The sequence below is a fragment of the Lepus europaeus genome, chromosome 7 (genome assembly GCF_033115175.1).
Source record: "Lepus europaeus isolate LE1 chromosome 7, mLepTim1.pri, whole genome shotgun sequence".
NCBI classification, from domain to species: Eukaryota; Metazoa; Chordata; class Mammalia; order Lagomorpha; family Leporidae; genus Lepus; species Lepus europaeus.
The window spans coordinates 102,305,760-102,323,353 of NC_084833.1; the positions used below are offsets into that span (position 1 = coordinate 102,305,760).

Here is a 17,594-nt window from a genome sequence, read left to right on the forward strand (position 1 = left end):
GTCCTGCACCCCATGGGAGACCAGGAGAAGCACTGCCTCCTGGCTTTGGATTGGCGCAGCGTGCCAGCCGCAACGCACTGACCGCAGCAGCCATTTGGGGGAGGGGGGGGTGAACCAACAGAAAAGGAAGACCTTTCTCTCTCTCTCTCTCTCTCTCTAACTCTGTCGAAAAAAAAAAAAATAAAAGAGTTTGTGGAAGATGGAATCAAAGGATGCTTATTATGGTGTAAGACAATTTTGAAATCTACACTTTCGGGGCCAGTGCTGTGGTGCAGTAGTTTAAGCTGCCACCTGCGCTGCTGGCATCCCATATGGGTTCCAGTTCATGTCCCGGATGCTTTTCGTCTGATTCAGCTCTCTGCTATGGCCTGGGAGAAGAGTGGAAGATGGCCCATGTGCTTGGGCCCCTGCATCCACGTGGGAGACCCAGAAGAAGCTCCTGGCTTTGAATCAGCCCAGCTCTGGCCATTGTGGCCACTTGGAGAGTGAACTAGCAGATGGAAAACCTTTCTCTCTGTCTCTCCCTCTCTTTGTAACTCTGCCTCTTAAGTAAATAAATAAAATCTTTAAAAAAAGAAAGAAAGAAAGAAATCTATACTTTCAAGGCAGAGTCTTCAAAAAGTTTGTAGAAAATGTATTATGAAAATCTATGGGGGCCAGTGCAATGGGTTAAAGCCCCAGTCTGCAGTGTTGGCATCCCATATGGCCACAGGTTCGAGTCCTGACTGCTCCACTTCTGATCCAGCTGTCTGCTATGGCCTGGGAAAGCAGAAGATGGCCCAAGTCCTTGGGCCTATGCACCTGCATGGGAGACCCGGAAGACGCTCCTGGTTCCTGCCTTTGGATCAGCACGGCTCCGACCATTGCGGCCAATTGGGGAGTGAACCAGTGGATGGAAGACTCTTTCTCTCCTTCTGCCTCTGCCTCTCTGTAACCCTGCCCTTCAAATAAATAAATCTTTTTTTTTTTTTTTTTAAATAATACTGCATTTTCTACAAGTTTGAAAGTAGACATCTCTCTGGCAGGCAGAAATGGGGACTAGGATGTCTATAATTTGTAAAATCATACATTTTTTCTACTATGAATATCATTAGCAAGCTAATTATTAAAAAAAAAAAACAACTACTTGTATGGATGTAATTCCCTATTCCAACATCCAACATCCTCCCCCAACAAAGAACCCCTCAAACCTGCCTACTGGAGCTCTGGAAGCAGCATCCAGGGTGGAAACAAGCAAAAACATCGATAACAGAAATGATTAAAATACCTTCTTGGTATCCTAAAAACTCGGATTTCTCAATCCATTATCAACGTGAGTTTTCCTCCTACCCCTGCTTGTATTCTCTGCATCACTTAATTACCTCCTGCCTCACCTGGAGTTAGAATGTCAGAACTGGCGGTGTGGTGCAGTGGGTTAAGCCTGTGATGTCAGCACCCCAAGCAAGCACCTGTTTGAATCATGGCTGCTCCACTTCTGATTTCCCTGCTAATGCACCTGGGAAAACAGCAGATGGCCCAACTGCTTGGGCTCCTGCCACCCATGTGGGAGGCCCAGATGGGAGACCCAGGTTCCTGGCTTCAGTCTGGCCCAGTTCCAGCTGTTGCAGCCATCTGGGGGAGTGAACCAGCAGATGAGATCTCTCTCTCTCTCTCTCTCTCTCTCTCTCTCTCTCTCTCTTCTTTCTTTCACTTCCCACCTCTCTCTGTGTCTTTCAAATAAATTTTAGGGTAAATCTTAAAAACAACAATCTTTCCTCCAGTTAACCATTCACACCCAGTAAGTCACAAGGCCCCTGACTCTGTGCTGTTTACCTAACCTCCTTCCCATGGGCCCCCTACATATGCTCTAACAGAACTCCCACCATGGTGCACCTGGATTGCTGAGCCTTCAGCAGCAGATCTGCCATATGGGTTCTTCTAACTACCTCTCTAACATGATCAGAGGCAAGCTCCTAATTCAATGAAGACTACCAACTGCCAACGATTCTCACTACCCTGTGGCCTGCCCTCCTCATCCTCGACTTTGGTCAACAGCTAATCCAGGGAGCATACTGTCTGCTCTGCCTTCAGCATGTATCAAGAATCCAACCACTTCTCTACTTCCATGACTACCTGCCCTCCCTCCCATGTGAACCACTACAGGAGTGCTCTCCCCTCACAGCCTTGCCCCTGCATTCTGCTCTCCCCACAGTGCCAGGGAGAGCCACCTGTTCACAGCTCTTCCACTCAGTATTCTCCATCTCACTCAGAACCTCAACATAGTGACTCGCCCCTCCCCTCGGCTTCATACCTCTGGCCACTCTGGACTTCTGGATGCTCCTAGAACACCCAAAACTGATTCCCACCTCAGGGCCATTGCTCTGGGGTTCCGCTACCTGGAATGGCCCTTTCCACAGAGCTGTGCAGCTCACTGCCTCCCATGTATGTGGCATTTGCTCCGGTCTCATCCTCTCAGCGAGGCCCAAGCTAACCCCACAGTTAACACTGTGACCTGCTCCCACCTCTCCTGCAGCAATCCCAATCTCCCTCATCCAACTCTTCTGTTGACCAACTATGTTCAAACATATTGTATACACACATTTAGCCAGCTAATCATTAAGTTTTTACTTTACTGTTCGTCATCTATCTTACCTTGTAAGAATTTAAATTCCATGAAAGCACAGCTTTCTTGTTTTTTCTCTCCTGTATCTCAAAGACCTAGGACAGGGCTAGGCACACAGCAGGTGTGTATTTCCCGAGGGACTCGTACGCATCCACCCAGCACAGAGTCCTCCTGGCTCCCATGACAAGACTCCTCCACTCATCTCAACACCACATCCAGAGATGGCAGCATCTGAAAAGGTGCCAATTCTCAGTTCACCCTCTCAGACCATGATCTGTCTTCTGGCTTACTTGTCCAGTTACCCACAGGACAACTCTTCTTTACTTCTACCAGGGACCCAAGCAAATTGACCTCTTTCCTTGCTCCTCAACCATCAGTTCCTTCCTTTCTGTCTTTATCCTGCCACGTACCTTCCAAGTCTTTAACTTCCTGTCATTACATTCTCAGACTGCCCTTTGCTCTATTTGTCACACGCCCAGCAAATCCTCCAGCCTCAATGGATGGAATTCTTTACTTAACAGTGTTAGAATGTGCACTTGTGCTAACTTGCTCTGTCTCAGGATAGAGGTGACTGATGTTCCTAATTCCACATTACCTTCCTACATATTTTTTAAAAAGATTTTTTATTTATTTATTTGAGATGCAGAGTTACAGAGAGAGGACAGAGGGAGAGACAGAGAGAGAGGTCTTCCATCTGTTGGTTCATTCCCCAAATGGCTGCAGCGCCAGGGCTGGGCCGATCTGAAGCCAGGAACCAGGAGCTTCTTCTGGGTCTCCCACATGGGTGCAGGGGCCCAAGCACTTGGGCCATCTTCAACTACTTTTCCAGGCACATTAGCAGAGAGCTGGATCAGAAGTGGAGCAAAGTAGATGGAATCGGCATCCATATGGGACGCCGGTGCCACAGAAGGCTTAATCTACTGTGCCACAGCGCTGGCCCCATACCTTCCTATATGCTATTCTCAACACAGATGCCAGTCATTGATCCTTTTAAAATGGCAGCCGGATCCTATCAGTGCTTTGTTCTAAACCTTCAAGTATTTTCCCATCTCATATATAATTCCCAAGTCCTCATCATGATCCCAAACTTCACCCCCACCCCACCCCTTTTTGACCCCACTGCTCTCGGTTCTGGCTCATACAGTTCTGGCTCCCTTGCTATTTCTCAAGCATTACAAAGCAAGTTCCTGATCCTAGGTCATTTCACCTGCTGTTCCCTTTGCCTCAAATGTTCTCTGTAATTATATGATTTATTCCTTGCCACCTTCAGGGCTCTGCTCAAACGCCCACCTTATCAAAAGGCCATCCCTGAGCAGCCTATGTAGACAGTTCTGCTCTCTGGCAGAACCCCCTCTAGCTCCATTCATCAGTCTTTGCAGTGCTGATCATCATCTGATCTGTGTTCCATTTACAGTCTATGTCCCACTCTTTTCAAAGTAAACTCCATGAGAGTAGGGGCTCTGCCTTATTCACTATTTCCCCAGTGCCTAAAATAGTGCCAGGTTCATAGCAGGCTGCATGCACTGTGAGTGTAACCTGGGACGATTCCATTTGTGACCTGAGCAGCTCAACAGCTGCCATGAACCCTGATGGAGACAACTGCAGGGCAGGGATCAAGTGATGCATTGTGGCCATGTCAGGTTGAGATGTCCAAGAGACACTTCCGATCCACTACACTCTAAGTGAACTCATCCACTTCCTGGGCTGTACTCCTTCTGTATGGCACTGACTCCCAGAATTATCTCTGCAGCCTAGACCTTTTCTCTGAAGTGCAGCCCCCCTTCAATAACCGCTACATAGTATATCTCCCTATGGTTGTCTTACACAGACACTTCAAATTCAGCATGTCTAATACTGAACTAAACTCCTTTCTTAATGCACTAAATTATTCCTCCTCCAGTGTCAATGTCACTATCATTCACCTAATTACTCCGCTGGAAACCTTGGAGTCTTTCTTCTCAACTCTTTGCTGCATAAATCCTATATCCAGTCACTCACCAAATCCCATAGACTTGATCTCCTTGGTACTTGAAATGCTTTCATTCTCTCCTTCCATGACTTCCAAGCTCTCTCTACTGCAGGCTGCCCCTGTCTCCTGCCTGGATGTCTACGACAGCTCCCAGCCTGATTTCGGCTTACTTACTCTTGCTTTGCTGGAATACAGAATTCACGACATGCTCACCGGAAAACCTACTCAATGCATTTACAACCACAGAAGGCTGTGTACTGGCTCTGCCCAGCCTGGACTTCAGTGCATGTAATGCAAACACAAGAAAGCAACCCAAAAAACAATGCTATTGGGAAAATTCCCCATTTTATGTTTTAATTTTTCAACGCTATGCTTTTCACATTTCAGTTTAATAAATTACAGGATTATTTCTAGAAGACACAGTTGTTTCTTCAAAATATCATACCTGAATAACAGCACTAAACCAACACGTATTGCCCACATTTTTCAGACCAACTGGCCACCCATCAACTCTCCTCCAGTCATTGGGGTTGGGGTTTTCTCCCCAGACTTCACAGCGTTTTCTCTTTGAGCGTTTCGTTTCCGCAGAGGTTGCCTCATGCATCCTATATGGTGTCAACGTGCCACACATCAAAAGAAGAAAAGAGTTAAGAAAAATACACTCGATGGAAGATGTTGGAAACCTGTCATAATCAGGAGCCCCAGAAAAACTATTCATTGGGTAACCACTGGCTATTTAGTAACTACAAGATATAACGCAATAGCAATGCAGACATTTTCATTTTTTTCTAACAGAGATTATTACTAGTAAGGCTCACATCAAAGCAGAGTTGAGAATTAAGGATATTTAAGGCTACCAGATTCAAAGTTTTAGATTTCAACAACAGCACTTATCCAATACCTTGGCAATGAAAGGGGTAAGAGACTCCAACCTGCCCAGCCCTGTGTCCCTGTGAGGAAATAAACATGTCCAGAAACTGACAGGCCAAAAGTGGGAGTGGAAGTCTGTAAGTAGTAGCATCAGACAACCAAGTAATTACCAGTTCAAAATATATATGCCCCTGGTCACTTCTGGAATATTTAAAAATACCCAATAGCACAAGCCTCACAGTTCACAAAGGGAATATGTATCTATCAGGTATCTTGGATTAGGATGTTGGTTTTAGTTCAGTGGCCATGCAAACAACAAAACTTTGCAGAATTCTGTTCAAAGACTACATACTACAATAAGACTCTTCTTATTTTTTTTTTTTTCCCCAAAAGTGAGCCATAAGTTAGCCAGTGTTATTTCAAAGTTTTCTTACAAGAGAAATTTCATTCAGGGACCATTAAAAGAACTTGGGGGCAGGCATTTGGCACAGTGGTTAAGACCCTGCTAGGATGCCCTGTTGAGTGCCTGCTTCAAGCCCCAGCTAATCTGCTTCTGATTCAGCTTGCTGCTACTGTGCACCCTTGGAGGCAGCAGATGATGGCTCAAGTACTTGAGTCCCTGCCACCCACGTGGCAGACCTGAATGAAGTTTCAGGGTACTGGCTTTGGCCTGGCCCAGCCCTGGCTGTTGTGGGCATCTAGGGAGTTAACCAGCAGACAGAAGATCTCTCTATAACTGTCTGCCTCTCTGCCTCTCAAATAAAATGAAAATAAATACATTTTTAAAAAATAGGAGCTTGGCAGAATTATTCCTGAGTGGCATTCTGATCTACATATGAATGTGAGGAACAAAGATAATAAATCAATAACCTGTTAAGATCTCTTCCATCAGACTGAATTTTGGGAGACTCCAATAGGCTCAAAGCAATGGCAGCCTGAAGATCATCTTTGTTATCATGAGTAAGGTCTATCACTTCTGTAAGACAAACAGAAATTTAATTAATCTACATGCAAGAAACACTGCCCTTCGGTCTGTGGTCAAAGAAAAAAGGTGAAGAGATTCACAAAACCAGAAAATACTTCACTACAATGGCCTATCTGTGTAAGAGATACTGCAGTAATCAACTGCAGTCATCAAGACTGTGTGCTGCTGGCATAAGGTTAGCCACATAGACCAATAGAACTGAACTTCACAGTCCACAGATAAACCCTCACATTTATAGTCAATTGATTTTCAACACAGGTACCAACACAACTCAACAGAGAAAGAATGCCTTTTCAACAAATGGTACGGGGAAATTGTGTATCCACATGCAAAAGAATGAAGTCGAACACCACACACAAAAATCAACTCAGTATGGATCATACCCTCAAGATATCAAGAAAGAAAATAAAAATGGAAGAGCACTGTTTCAGGGGACTAGAGTCAGGAGGCCATGTCAATCATTTCAGGTCCCAGCTGAACCTTTGATCTCAGCTACCCACATACGTGCACACACATGCATGCTGATCTTTGAACTGCACCAAACTGCAATTCACCAGCTCTTATTAACCATTTGTAACCCAACCCCGACTTCCCCTCAATAACCAAGAGATTGAGACAATACCCAGTCCCTTTCTTAAAGACAGTTTGACTCCTATGAGTACCCATCACAATTTCTATTAATTAAATGAAGTAACCACCACCCCCCCTGCAATTTTAAGCTTTAAATGCAGCCACCAAGTGGTAAATACCTTGGAGCACATTTTCAAGGCTGACTGAATTACAATCCTAATTAGCACCCCAAAAATACACTTTTCTTTGTTCTCAATTAGGTTGATCTGATTCTCAGCTGACATGCATGGGGAGCCAGCAGGATCCTGGGCAATCTTCCTTGGTGTCCCAGAACTCCCTTTGGACTTCTGCCAGGTACAGGCCCACAATCACTGCTGTCTCTCCATCCCTGGGCATGCCGGATACAGAGTAAGTTCTCCTGGATTCCAACTTCCAAATGAATTTTGGTTGCAGTCTGAAACTTTTATTTTGTACTTCTCATTGTTGATATTCCTGTCCTTTGTGGAGAATTTCACTTCCTGCCATTAAGCAAAAGACTGAGTTTTTAGTTTAGATTTTGTCTCTGATGCTAGGCAAGAGACTGCGGTTAAAAGTTTGCGTTCTGTCCTGGTCCTGGACATCAGGCAAAGACGCCAGGTTTCGGTTCTGTTTTAGTAAGCACTCATAAGTCTAACATAACTGAGCTCATGGGGATGTCCTATGCTTATTTTGAATTTTACAATTAGACTTAAGGCATTGCTTGAACACCAAGATAGATGACTCTATGAATGCCCTCTCTCCAAAGAGAAAAGGCATTGCTCTTTTCAATATTTTTGAGGTGTTTTAAGCAACTAACAGCCTCATGAAGTGTTAGGGCTCACTACTATGATGAGTGGCAGCCTTCTAGGGATCACCAAATTCTAAGCCCCTGCCCATACCACCTAGGTTGCCTAGATAACATCGTGCAAGGGGGCAGAACAAATAATCAAAAGGTTGATAGCAGTCTATGGAGGGAAAAATAAAAAACCTATTTACAAGCTAGAAAATAAAGATTTTTAAATGAAAGTTGTAAGATTTTTGTTTCTATTTTTATGGCTATATGTTTGTGTACAAATGTATACTTTATGTTGTATCTACATGTTTGCCTGTATCTATATATTTGTGTACTGTCTACATAGTACCAAGTAGACTCTAAAATAAAGAAGCACTTGCAAGTTTTATGTTTCTTTGGAGAATCTCCAGCAAATTAAACTAGTTTAATGTTGCTGGTATAATGAATCTGAAAGTCATGTTACATTAAATTCAGCACCCATGTATTTAACTCTTGAGTTCTTGCTCAGGTGACAACAGCCTGCCATCCACTTGCTGTGAAAATGGTTAACAGGGAAATAACATGAGACAATGGCTAGCTAGCTTTTTCAGTGTCTAAATAAGTTAAAGCACTTAAACACTGATTATTAAGCATATGTTTTCAGTTTATACACTTTGGAATTTTGTTTTTATTATGTCAGAGCAAAGCTGGTCTATTGGTAAGCTCTGTACGATCTGATGCCTGTTCTCCCAGGTCTCATCTCTTCTTGCCTTCCTCACCCACCAAGCCTCAGCGTGGGCCCCCCGTGGGGCTCCTGAAGCAAGCCCAGGTATAGTCCCATCTTCAGGCCTGGCATGACTTACAGTCTCCTCTTACCTGAACCTCTCAAAAGACCCATCCTATTTGACATCCAGTCCCAGCACTTTTGTTTTCATTTCTTTCATTCTGTCCTTTACTTTTCTCCATCGTGCTTATCATGCTGGAATGTACTACAAAATTTATTGTTTACTTGTTGATCTCCTACTAAAAAATAAGCTACATGAAGGCAGGAGTTCAAGATGCTTGAAATGTCTTTGGCACTCATTAAAACACATGCTAAGCTCAATTCATAATAGCTAAGATCTGGAACCAACCCAAATGCCCATCAACAGTAGACTGGATAAAGAAATTATGGGACATGTACTCTATAGAATACTATACAGCAGTCAAAAACAATGAAACCCGGTCATTTGCAACAAGATGGAGCAATCTGGAAAACATCATGCTGAGTGAATTGAGCCAGTCCCAAAGAGACAAATATCATTTGTTTTCCCTGATTGGTGACAACTAACTGAGCACCAAAGGGGAAACCTGTGGAAGTGAAATGGACACTATGAGAAACAGTGACTTGATCAGCTCTTGTGCTGACTGTTGATGTACAATGTAAAACTTTATCCATTTTAGTATTTTTTTGTTCTAGTACTAGTGGTTGAACTCTGTAATTAACACATAATTATTCTTAGGTGTTTAAATCTTAACTGAAAAGTGATCCCGGTTAAATATAAGAATGAGAAAAAGAGAGGGAGGAGATGTACAATTGGGGACATGCTCAATCGGACTTGCCCCAAATGATGCCAGGGGATTTCAATACAATCCCATCAAGGTGGCACGTACCAATGCCATCTCACTAGTCCAAGTGATCAATTTCAGTTCACAATTGATCACACTGATAGATCTAAGAGTCAAAGGGATCACACAAACAAGACTAATGTCTGCTAATACTAACTGATAAAACCAAAAAAGGGAGAGAAGGATCCAACATGGGAAGGGGGAGACACAGCAGACTCATAGAATGGCAGATGTCCTAAATAGCACTCTGGCCTCAGAATCAGCCCTTAAGGCATTTGGATCTGGCTGAAGAGCCTATGAGAGTATTTTAGGCATGGAAAGCCAAGACACTCTGGAAAAAAAAGAAGAAGAAGAAGAAGACGACGACCTAAATGAAGGATCTCAGCGAGTGTGATCCCAATGGAAAGAACGGGGCCATCAAGGTAGGAGGTACCTTTCTCTGAAGGGAGGAGAGAACTTCCACTTTGACTATGACCCTGTCGGAATAAGATCGAAGTCGGCGAACCTTAAAGGCTTCCATAGCCTTGGCAACTCATGACTAGAGCCTAGGGAGATTACTGATGCCATAAACAAGAGTGTTAAATTGTTAAATCAACATCAAGAGTCACTGTGTACTTATGTCCCATGTGGGATTTGTCCTTAATGGGTTGTCCAATGTGAAGTAATGATATAGCTAGTACTAAAACAGTATTTTTACACTCTGTGTTTTTGTGTGGGTGCAAACTGATGAAATCTTTACTTAGTTTATACTGAATTGATCTTCTGTATATAAAGATAATTGAAAATGAAAAAAAAAAAAAACACAAAAAAACCTTGGTGTTAAATTGGAAATTACATAGAAAATTAATCAATTTTTAAAAAAAATATTATGTAGGATCTCTGTCATTAATGTGCTGTACACTATTATTTAATGCTATAACTAGTACTCCAACAGTATTTTTTCACTTTGTGTTGCTATGTGAGGGCAAACTGTTGAAATCTTTATATATACTAAACTGATTTTCTGTATATAAAGAGAATTGAAAATGAATCTTGATGTGAATGGAAGGGGAGAGCAAGCGGGAAAGGGGAGGATTGCAGGTGGGAGGGAAGTTATGGGGGGGAAAGCCATTGTAATCCATAAGCTGTATTTTGGAAATTTATATTCATTAAATAAAAGATAAAAAAAAATAAAAAATAAAAAAATTTTTAAAAAAAAGGAAAAAGAAAAAAAATAAATAAAACACATGCTAAATAATGAATGAATGAATGAAAGCATTTAAGTGCTTGGAGCTGTGGCTGGCAGAGTATAAGGGCTTGACAAGTCACTATCTCTACTGTTACTTCCAAAGAGGTGACGTGATGAACAGGAAACACACAGAACTGATTTCTTATTCTGCCAACTCAGAGAATGAGCAGCACAGGATATACTCACTTGCTAGCACTTCTTTGTTGGCAGCACTCCCCTCCACCTCAGATGGCTCTGTGGCAACAGTGTCTTGACTGGGCTCCTTCACTCTTTCATCAGTGAGAAGGCTGACTGCCTGCGTGATGTCACCATTACTGGCCTAAAGGGAGGAAAAAAACAATAGAAATTTCAAAAGGAATGCATCACAGAATCTAAAATAGCAAATCCGTTTTCTGGTTATAGCTCCTGTCTGCCATGGTAACACGCTAAGTGAGTCCAGGCATAATTCTAGGGTAGAAGGCAGAAAATGACAGTAACAGTCAAGAACAGGTCTAATATGCTTAAAGCATATACTAAACATCTAATTCAGGCAAACGTTTGGTATAGTGGTTAGGGCGCTGCTTTGGATGCCTGCATCCGTACTGGAGCATCTGTGATCAAGTCCTGGCTCTGCTTCTGATCCAGCTTCCAGCTAATGTGCAAACTGGGAGGCAGATGATGGCTCAAGCACTTGGGTCCCTGTCCCCAATATGGGAGACTCAGACAGAGATGTGGTCTGACTGTTGCAGCCATTTGGGAAGTGAACCAGCAGATGGAGGACTTTCTTTCTCTCACTTTCTCACTTTCTCTCTCTCTCTTTTTTCTCTCTCTCCCTCCCCCCCCCCACCTCTCTGTAGTTCTGCCTTTCAAATAAATCAATTTTTTAAAAAATATATTTATTTATTTGAAAGGCACAATTACAAAGAAGAGAAAGAGAAAGAGAAAGAGAAAGAGAAAGAGAGAGAAAGAAAGAAAGAAAGAAAGAAAGAAAGAGAGAATGAGATCTTCTGTCCAGTGAAAGAAAGAAAGAAAGAAAGAAAGAAAGAAAGAAAGAAAGAAAGAAAGAAAGAGAGAATGAGATCTTCTGTCCAGTGGTTCACTCTCCAAAGGGCTGCTAACAGTTGGAGCTGGGCCAATTTGAAGCCAGGAGCTTCTTCTGGGTCTCTCATGCGGGTACAAGGGTCCAAGGACTTGGGCCATCTTCAGCTGCTTTTCCAGGAACATTACAGGGATCTGGACTGGAAGTGAAGCAGCTGGGACTCTAATAGCTGCCCATATGGGATGACAGTGCAGCAGGTGGCAGCCTTACCTGCTATGCTACAGCGCCAGCCCCAACATAACAAATTCTAAATGAAGTCAGCCTCTATAATAAAAGTGACAATAGTTATCATATTTTGTAGAGGTGACCATATTTGTTTTTAACCTCTCATTGGGAGTAATTTCTAACATTTACAAAAGCACAGTGAATAATTAAACCCCATGTAGCCATCACTTAGTTTCAACAATTATCAAGTCACAGTTAATCTTGTTTCACCTCTACTGCCTATCTTCTCAGAGTTTGAAGCAAATGCTAAACATCTCATTTCAACTGGTCAATATTTCAGAATATACCTTTTTAAAAATATAGCCTTTACTACTGTCATACTTCAAAGGTAACAGCAGCTTTTCAGGATCAAATAACCACTTCAGACTTCTGTGACTCAAACAGTTCCCAGTTTGTTGGTCTGGATCAGGATGCATCTAAGGTCTCTATATAACACAAATCTTTGCTCTATGGGGTCTCCCACCTGTTATGGACTGAAGTGGACTTCGGTCCCCAAACTCATGCAGATGTTTAAACCCCTAAGTCTTATGTTAATGGTAAAATGGATTAATGCTAAACGCTGATGAGTCTGGATGAGGGTGGAGACTTGACCTAATTATGGCCCCTGGAAGGTAGGGCCAGCGGGTGGTCCTTAAGTCACTGGAGGCTTGCCCTTGGGTGGTAGCTCTAGCAAAAGGGCTAATTAGTTAAGCCAAGTTTGGCCTAACATCACTCTCTGCTTCCTGGCTCACCATGCAATTGTCCTCAGCACATGTTCTGCCACTGCCAGCCTTCACCAGACGCTAGGCTAATGGGGTCACCCAATCTTGAATGGTGAATCTCAAAGTGTAAGCCAAAACAAAACTTTTCCTTCCCAAGAAGCGCATCTCACATACTATAGTCAATGATGAGCTCTGGTGGGTTTGGTGCAATGGTTAAGATGCCACTTGGGATGCCTGCATGCCACATTTGGAGTACCTGGGTTCAAGTCCCAGCTCCGCTTGTGATGCAGCTTCCTGCTAATGGCCACCCTGGTAGACAGCAGGTGATGGTGCAAGTACTTGGATCCCTGCTACCCATGTGGGAGACTCAGACTGAGTTCTGGGCTCCTCTTGGCTCTTGCAGGCATTTGGGCAATAATCCAACAAATGGAAGATCTCTCCGTCTCTGTGCTTGTAAATAAATAAATCAAATTTTAAAAATGTTTAAAGAGTAATAAAGAGCTGACTAATACATCTGTTCAAGACTCTCCTACGCCCTGATAATTTATAGGTTGAAGGTACAGGGTCATCTGACCTGTGGATCTTCTGTCCCTATGTTGCTTTCCTTTGGGTCTAAAAGCATCTTAAACTGCCACAACTACGATATGGGCTACTGTTTTAAAGGCTTTGGCTAACAGGAGTCTGGAAACCAACCTTTAGTGCTTCATGAAGAAAGGAAGGGTCCTGAATGCCTGTGATTTCTCTCAGTTGATTTAGCAGCATTTGGCAGCTCTACATTTGAGAAACAAAATAAAATCATAGACATATGTCAGAGAAGAAGAAAAGCATCTTGGATCAACAGGCATGAGAGTTGTATTTTCTCCTCTGAAGAACTGACACCCTCCGAGCAACAAGACACTGATGGTCGGACACATTCTGAAATGCCAAATTCGTTACTCATTCAGAAGTTTCATCACAGAAAATACTTTGGCACACATGAAAGAAATATGAGTAAATAGTACAACTACAAATACAGAAACATTTCAACCTACCAGTCTTGCCTCACTGACTGATTATAGCGCCTCAGGGTCTTCTTTCTGTGAGCAGTGCATATGCAGGCCAGAGGCAGGCCAGGGAGTTCGCATGGATGTGAAGACATACTATTTTAAGCTTCACTGCACATGCCCTTTGTGTGTCATTTTTCACTGACAGTAAGTTCCCAATCGTATAAATAACAAATGATCAGTACCACCGTCATATTTAAAACTTTAGATTTGATGGCTGAAAGGGAAATATAATCAAAGGTAGAATTTCTGAGCTATTAAATAAAATGAACTATGCAATATTTCTCTGGGGAATGAACTATGGAATATTTCCTCTTCATCAAGGAAAAACTCAATTGGTTAACTTCCAACTAGCACAAGATGAGTTTACAACCCTTTTTCAGCCTGAAGCTGTCACCCTACTATTTCCTTCTATCCTGCACCGAGTTAACACGAAACATTTCTTTACAAGTGCAGTTCCATTTTAAACAACTGGCTGGCCCAACCTGAAACCTAGGAATTTTTTTAGATGAACACTAAAAACATAGTGAGAAAAAAATTGAATTTATATCACTCCTAGGGCTATGCCAGAGTTAGGTTCCGATTCAGTACCCGATGTTTCACCATTAACTATCCTCCAGTTCATACTACGTCTCAGAGAGGAGTCCACGTTCTCGGCCACCTGTGACAGAAACAGTATCCTGCGTTCTTCAACAGCTGAGGGCCCAAGGCAACACAACATCATACGACTAGAAATAACTAGCTGAAACAGCCCTCCAGAGCCATCAGAAAAGCACCAGTGGCCTGCTGTTCTAGGCACAAGCTGGAGTCACAGGCCAGAAATGGAGCCCTGCTCTGCTGAGACCAGCAGCCCCGGAGGCTCAGAGCCTTGTCAAAGCCAATCCCTGCCTTTGCACTGGGAGACTGAACACTAGACTAAGAGGTGTTGGGATTTAGTCTTGGCAAAAGCTGAAAACATGGCATATGACTTGGAGAAAAAGTATTAAAAACTTTTCCAAACTAATTCTAGTCCCACTTGATCTTACTCTGAGAAAATGAGTGGATCTCTATAGTTCAATCACACACTGCAATTTTCTAAACACGCAAACAAAATCAATATACCCCAAACTGGGACCAAGAAGATGGCGATGAGATGGATAATCACATCTCCATTTGGAATCACTCCGTATAGTAATTAACACTTCCGATTCACAAGAAACAATCCCAGTAAAAAACAACAGGTAACATGCACTGTTTACTTTTAGCCAGCTGCTATTCTAAACACTTTGCATGTAGTAACTAATTTACCTCATTTGACTCTTCTAACAAATGTATGAGATAGGTATTATAGGTATTATGCTCATTTGACAGAACACTGACACAGAGATGTTAGGTAATTTACACAGGTTACTGCCAGTACAGAGTGGGCTGGAGTTTGCATCCAGGCTGCATGACTCCAGAGTCTGCACCCTAACCAATATGCCAGGCTGGATCTGAAGACAAGGACACAGGCAAGACCCAGCTAACAGAAAACAATGCAAGTATTTTAGTCTTATATTTTGACCTTGATCTTTGCATCTTAAAAAGTTCCCCCCTCCTTTTTAAAATTTTGCTTGCATTTTTATAATCACAAGTTTGATTACTTAGTAGCATAATCTGTTCCAAACAAGCTATCATGAGGAAGCAGAGAGATAAATACCACATTTGACTAAATTGGAAGTGTCACTGGTTATAAACTAAGAAAGAAAAACTATGACACAGTGCCCTACTGACATTCTTGACACATGAATCAGTCACACCTGCTTCTTGTAGCTCTGAATTCTCTCATCCATACTGAGGACTACAGCAATTTCCCCTGCTTCCAGGTGCACTGCCCAGTATGTGATTAGCAATTCTTTTGCGTGTTTCTCAGCAACAAAACTTAACACAGCTCAATATACCTATGGAATCTTCTTTTCTAGGAAAACATTTGATTGTAGCTTTGCAAGAAAATAGAAAACTGTATTCATTTCTCCAATGATAAGTATTTTGCTTCATATAAAATCAACTTATATCCTTCGGTTTCCAAGCTTTTCTTCATGGACAGTTTTTTTTTGTTTGTTTTGTTTTTTTTTTTTTTTCCATTTCGATGCTGAAGCGCAGAGAAATTTTCTAAAAGACATTTTAAAATTTTTTATTTATTTATTTATTTATTTGATAGGTGGAGTTACAGACAGTAAGAGAGAGAGACAGAGAGACAGAGAGAAAGGCCTTCCTTCCATTGGTTCACTCCCCACATGGCCACCACAGCCAGAGCTACACCGATCCGAAGCCAGGGGCCAGGAGCTTCTTTCCTGGCCTCCCACGCAGGTGCAGGCACCCTAGCACTTGGGCTGTTTTTCACTGCCTTCCCAGGCCACAGCAGAGAGCTGGACTGGAAGAGGAGCATCTGGGGCTAGAACCCAGCACCCATATGGGATGCTGGCGCTGCAGGAGGAGGATTAACTAAGTGCACCACCGCGCCAGCCCCATAAAAGACACTTTAAATGACAAGTAAACTGGGTGGTACTAACAGTGCTGATAACTTGACTGTCATCACAACAGCAGGATCAGCTATGAACAAGAGCAGACATGTGCAGACGATGACAATTATATCTACTACTTGGAGGACAGTACATGTAAAGTAACATTCCAATTTCAGAGAACTTGAGATTCAAATAAATGTGAATCAATGAAAACTGGTTTTCAGATATTAACTATTTTACTGAAAGTCAGTTACACTCTAATACTCTCACTCTCTTTGTCCACTCTGTAATAGGTAGCAGTTGACAGTAACAGTATATTATCTACGATAATATACTCAGGAAAGCAAAAAAATTCTTCAGTTTTCCATTTTTAAAACCTATGGGGGGGGGGACTGGCGCTGTGGCATAACGGGTATAGCTGCTGCCTGCAGTGCCACCATCTCATATGGGCACCGGTTCAAGTCCCAGCTGCTCCACTTCCGATCCAGCTCTCTGCTACGGCCTGGGAAAGTAGTAGAAGATGGCCCAGGTCCTTCGACCCCTGCACCCGCATGGGAGACCTGGAGGAAGCTCCTGGCTCCTGGCTCCAGTCGTTGCAGCCAGTTGGGGAGTGAACCAGCAGATGGAAGATCCCTCTCTCTCTCTCTCTCTCTCTCTCACTCTGCATCTCTCTGTGTAACTCTGACTTTTAAATAAATAAATAAATCTTTAAAAAAAGAAAGCTATTGGGAAGAGATGTTCAAAAATACTATATAAAACTATTTTTACAGCTCCAAGAACAATGTTCTACATGATCATTTAAATCCAAATCACCTCATCTTGGCATTCAAAGACCATTCCTTGATTCCAACATTAGCCAGCTCAACTCCTGCCACCTTCTCTCACGCCTGGGAGTGTTGCCCCTGTTATGCTAGAATCACCTCCTACCTTGTTAAACTACGAATGCCAACCTCCAGGCAAGGGATACATTCATCTTACCTCCTCCACACAGTGTGTCCAAGAATGTTGGTCCACACTAGTGTCTCCCTTTCTAACTTCCCATGTTGAAGGAATGAAAAGAGCCTGTGAATGAATGAACTTGTATCTTTACCTGGTACTTCTCAACATGTGGCTCTCTTAATTGTTTTAAATATGATTTTCTTTGCCTCCTTTAATGCAACAGTCATACAGTAACAGTCTAACTTGACTCATTCATAGGACAGTACTGGTAAAAATTCTAACTGGCATTGATTGAACACTCACCTCATGTCAGTAAACACGTGTCTTATATGCAAGTACCTGTGGTCCTTATGACAACCTTTTATAGGCAGCCATCAGGCAAATCAGGAAGTTAAGGTTTACAAAACCCATTTATCATCTAATATCTTAAAAGATAAATCAAAGGCAGTTACTAAGAATTTGGGTAGGCTGGCGCTGCGGCTCAATAGGCAAATCCTCCGCCT

At 42.6% G+C, this 17,594-nt stretch overlaps 1 protein-coding gene across 7 annotated transcripts in view; it reads right to left on the reverse strand.

The window, feature by feature from the left end:
• USP28 (ubiquitin specific peptidase 28) overlaps positions 1 to 17,594 on the reverse strand; it is a 74,136-nt gene that overhangs the window by 36,335 nt on the left and 20,207 nt on the right. For 5 of the 7 annotated variants that reach the window (XM_062197038.1, XM_062197033.1, XM_062197037.1 and 2 more), the window contains exons 2-5: positions 13,320 to 13,397; positions 10,809 to 10,941; positions 6,312 to 6,417; positions 5,017 to 5,176 (exon numbers count right to left, since the gene is read on the reverse strand). In XM_062197038.1, coding sequence (XP_062053022.1) covers positions 5,017 to 5,176; positions 6,312 to 6,417; positions 10,809 to 10,941; positions 13,320 to 13,397 — 477 coding nt within the window. Of the gene's footprint in view, positions 1 to 5,016; positions 5,177 to 6,311; positions 6,418 to 10,808; positions 10,942 to 13,319; positions 13,398 to 13,657; positions 13,677 to 17,594 lie in introns of those variants that run through there. The other 2 variants (XM_062197034.1, XM_062197036.1) reach the window with 2 other exon arrangements.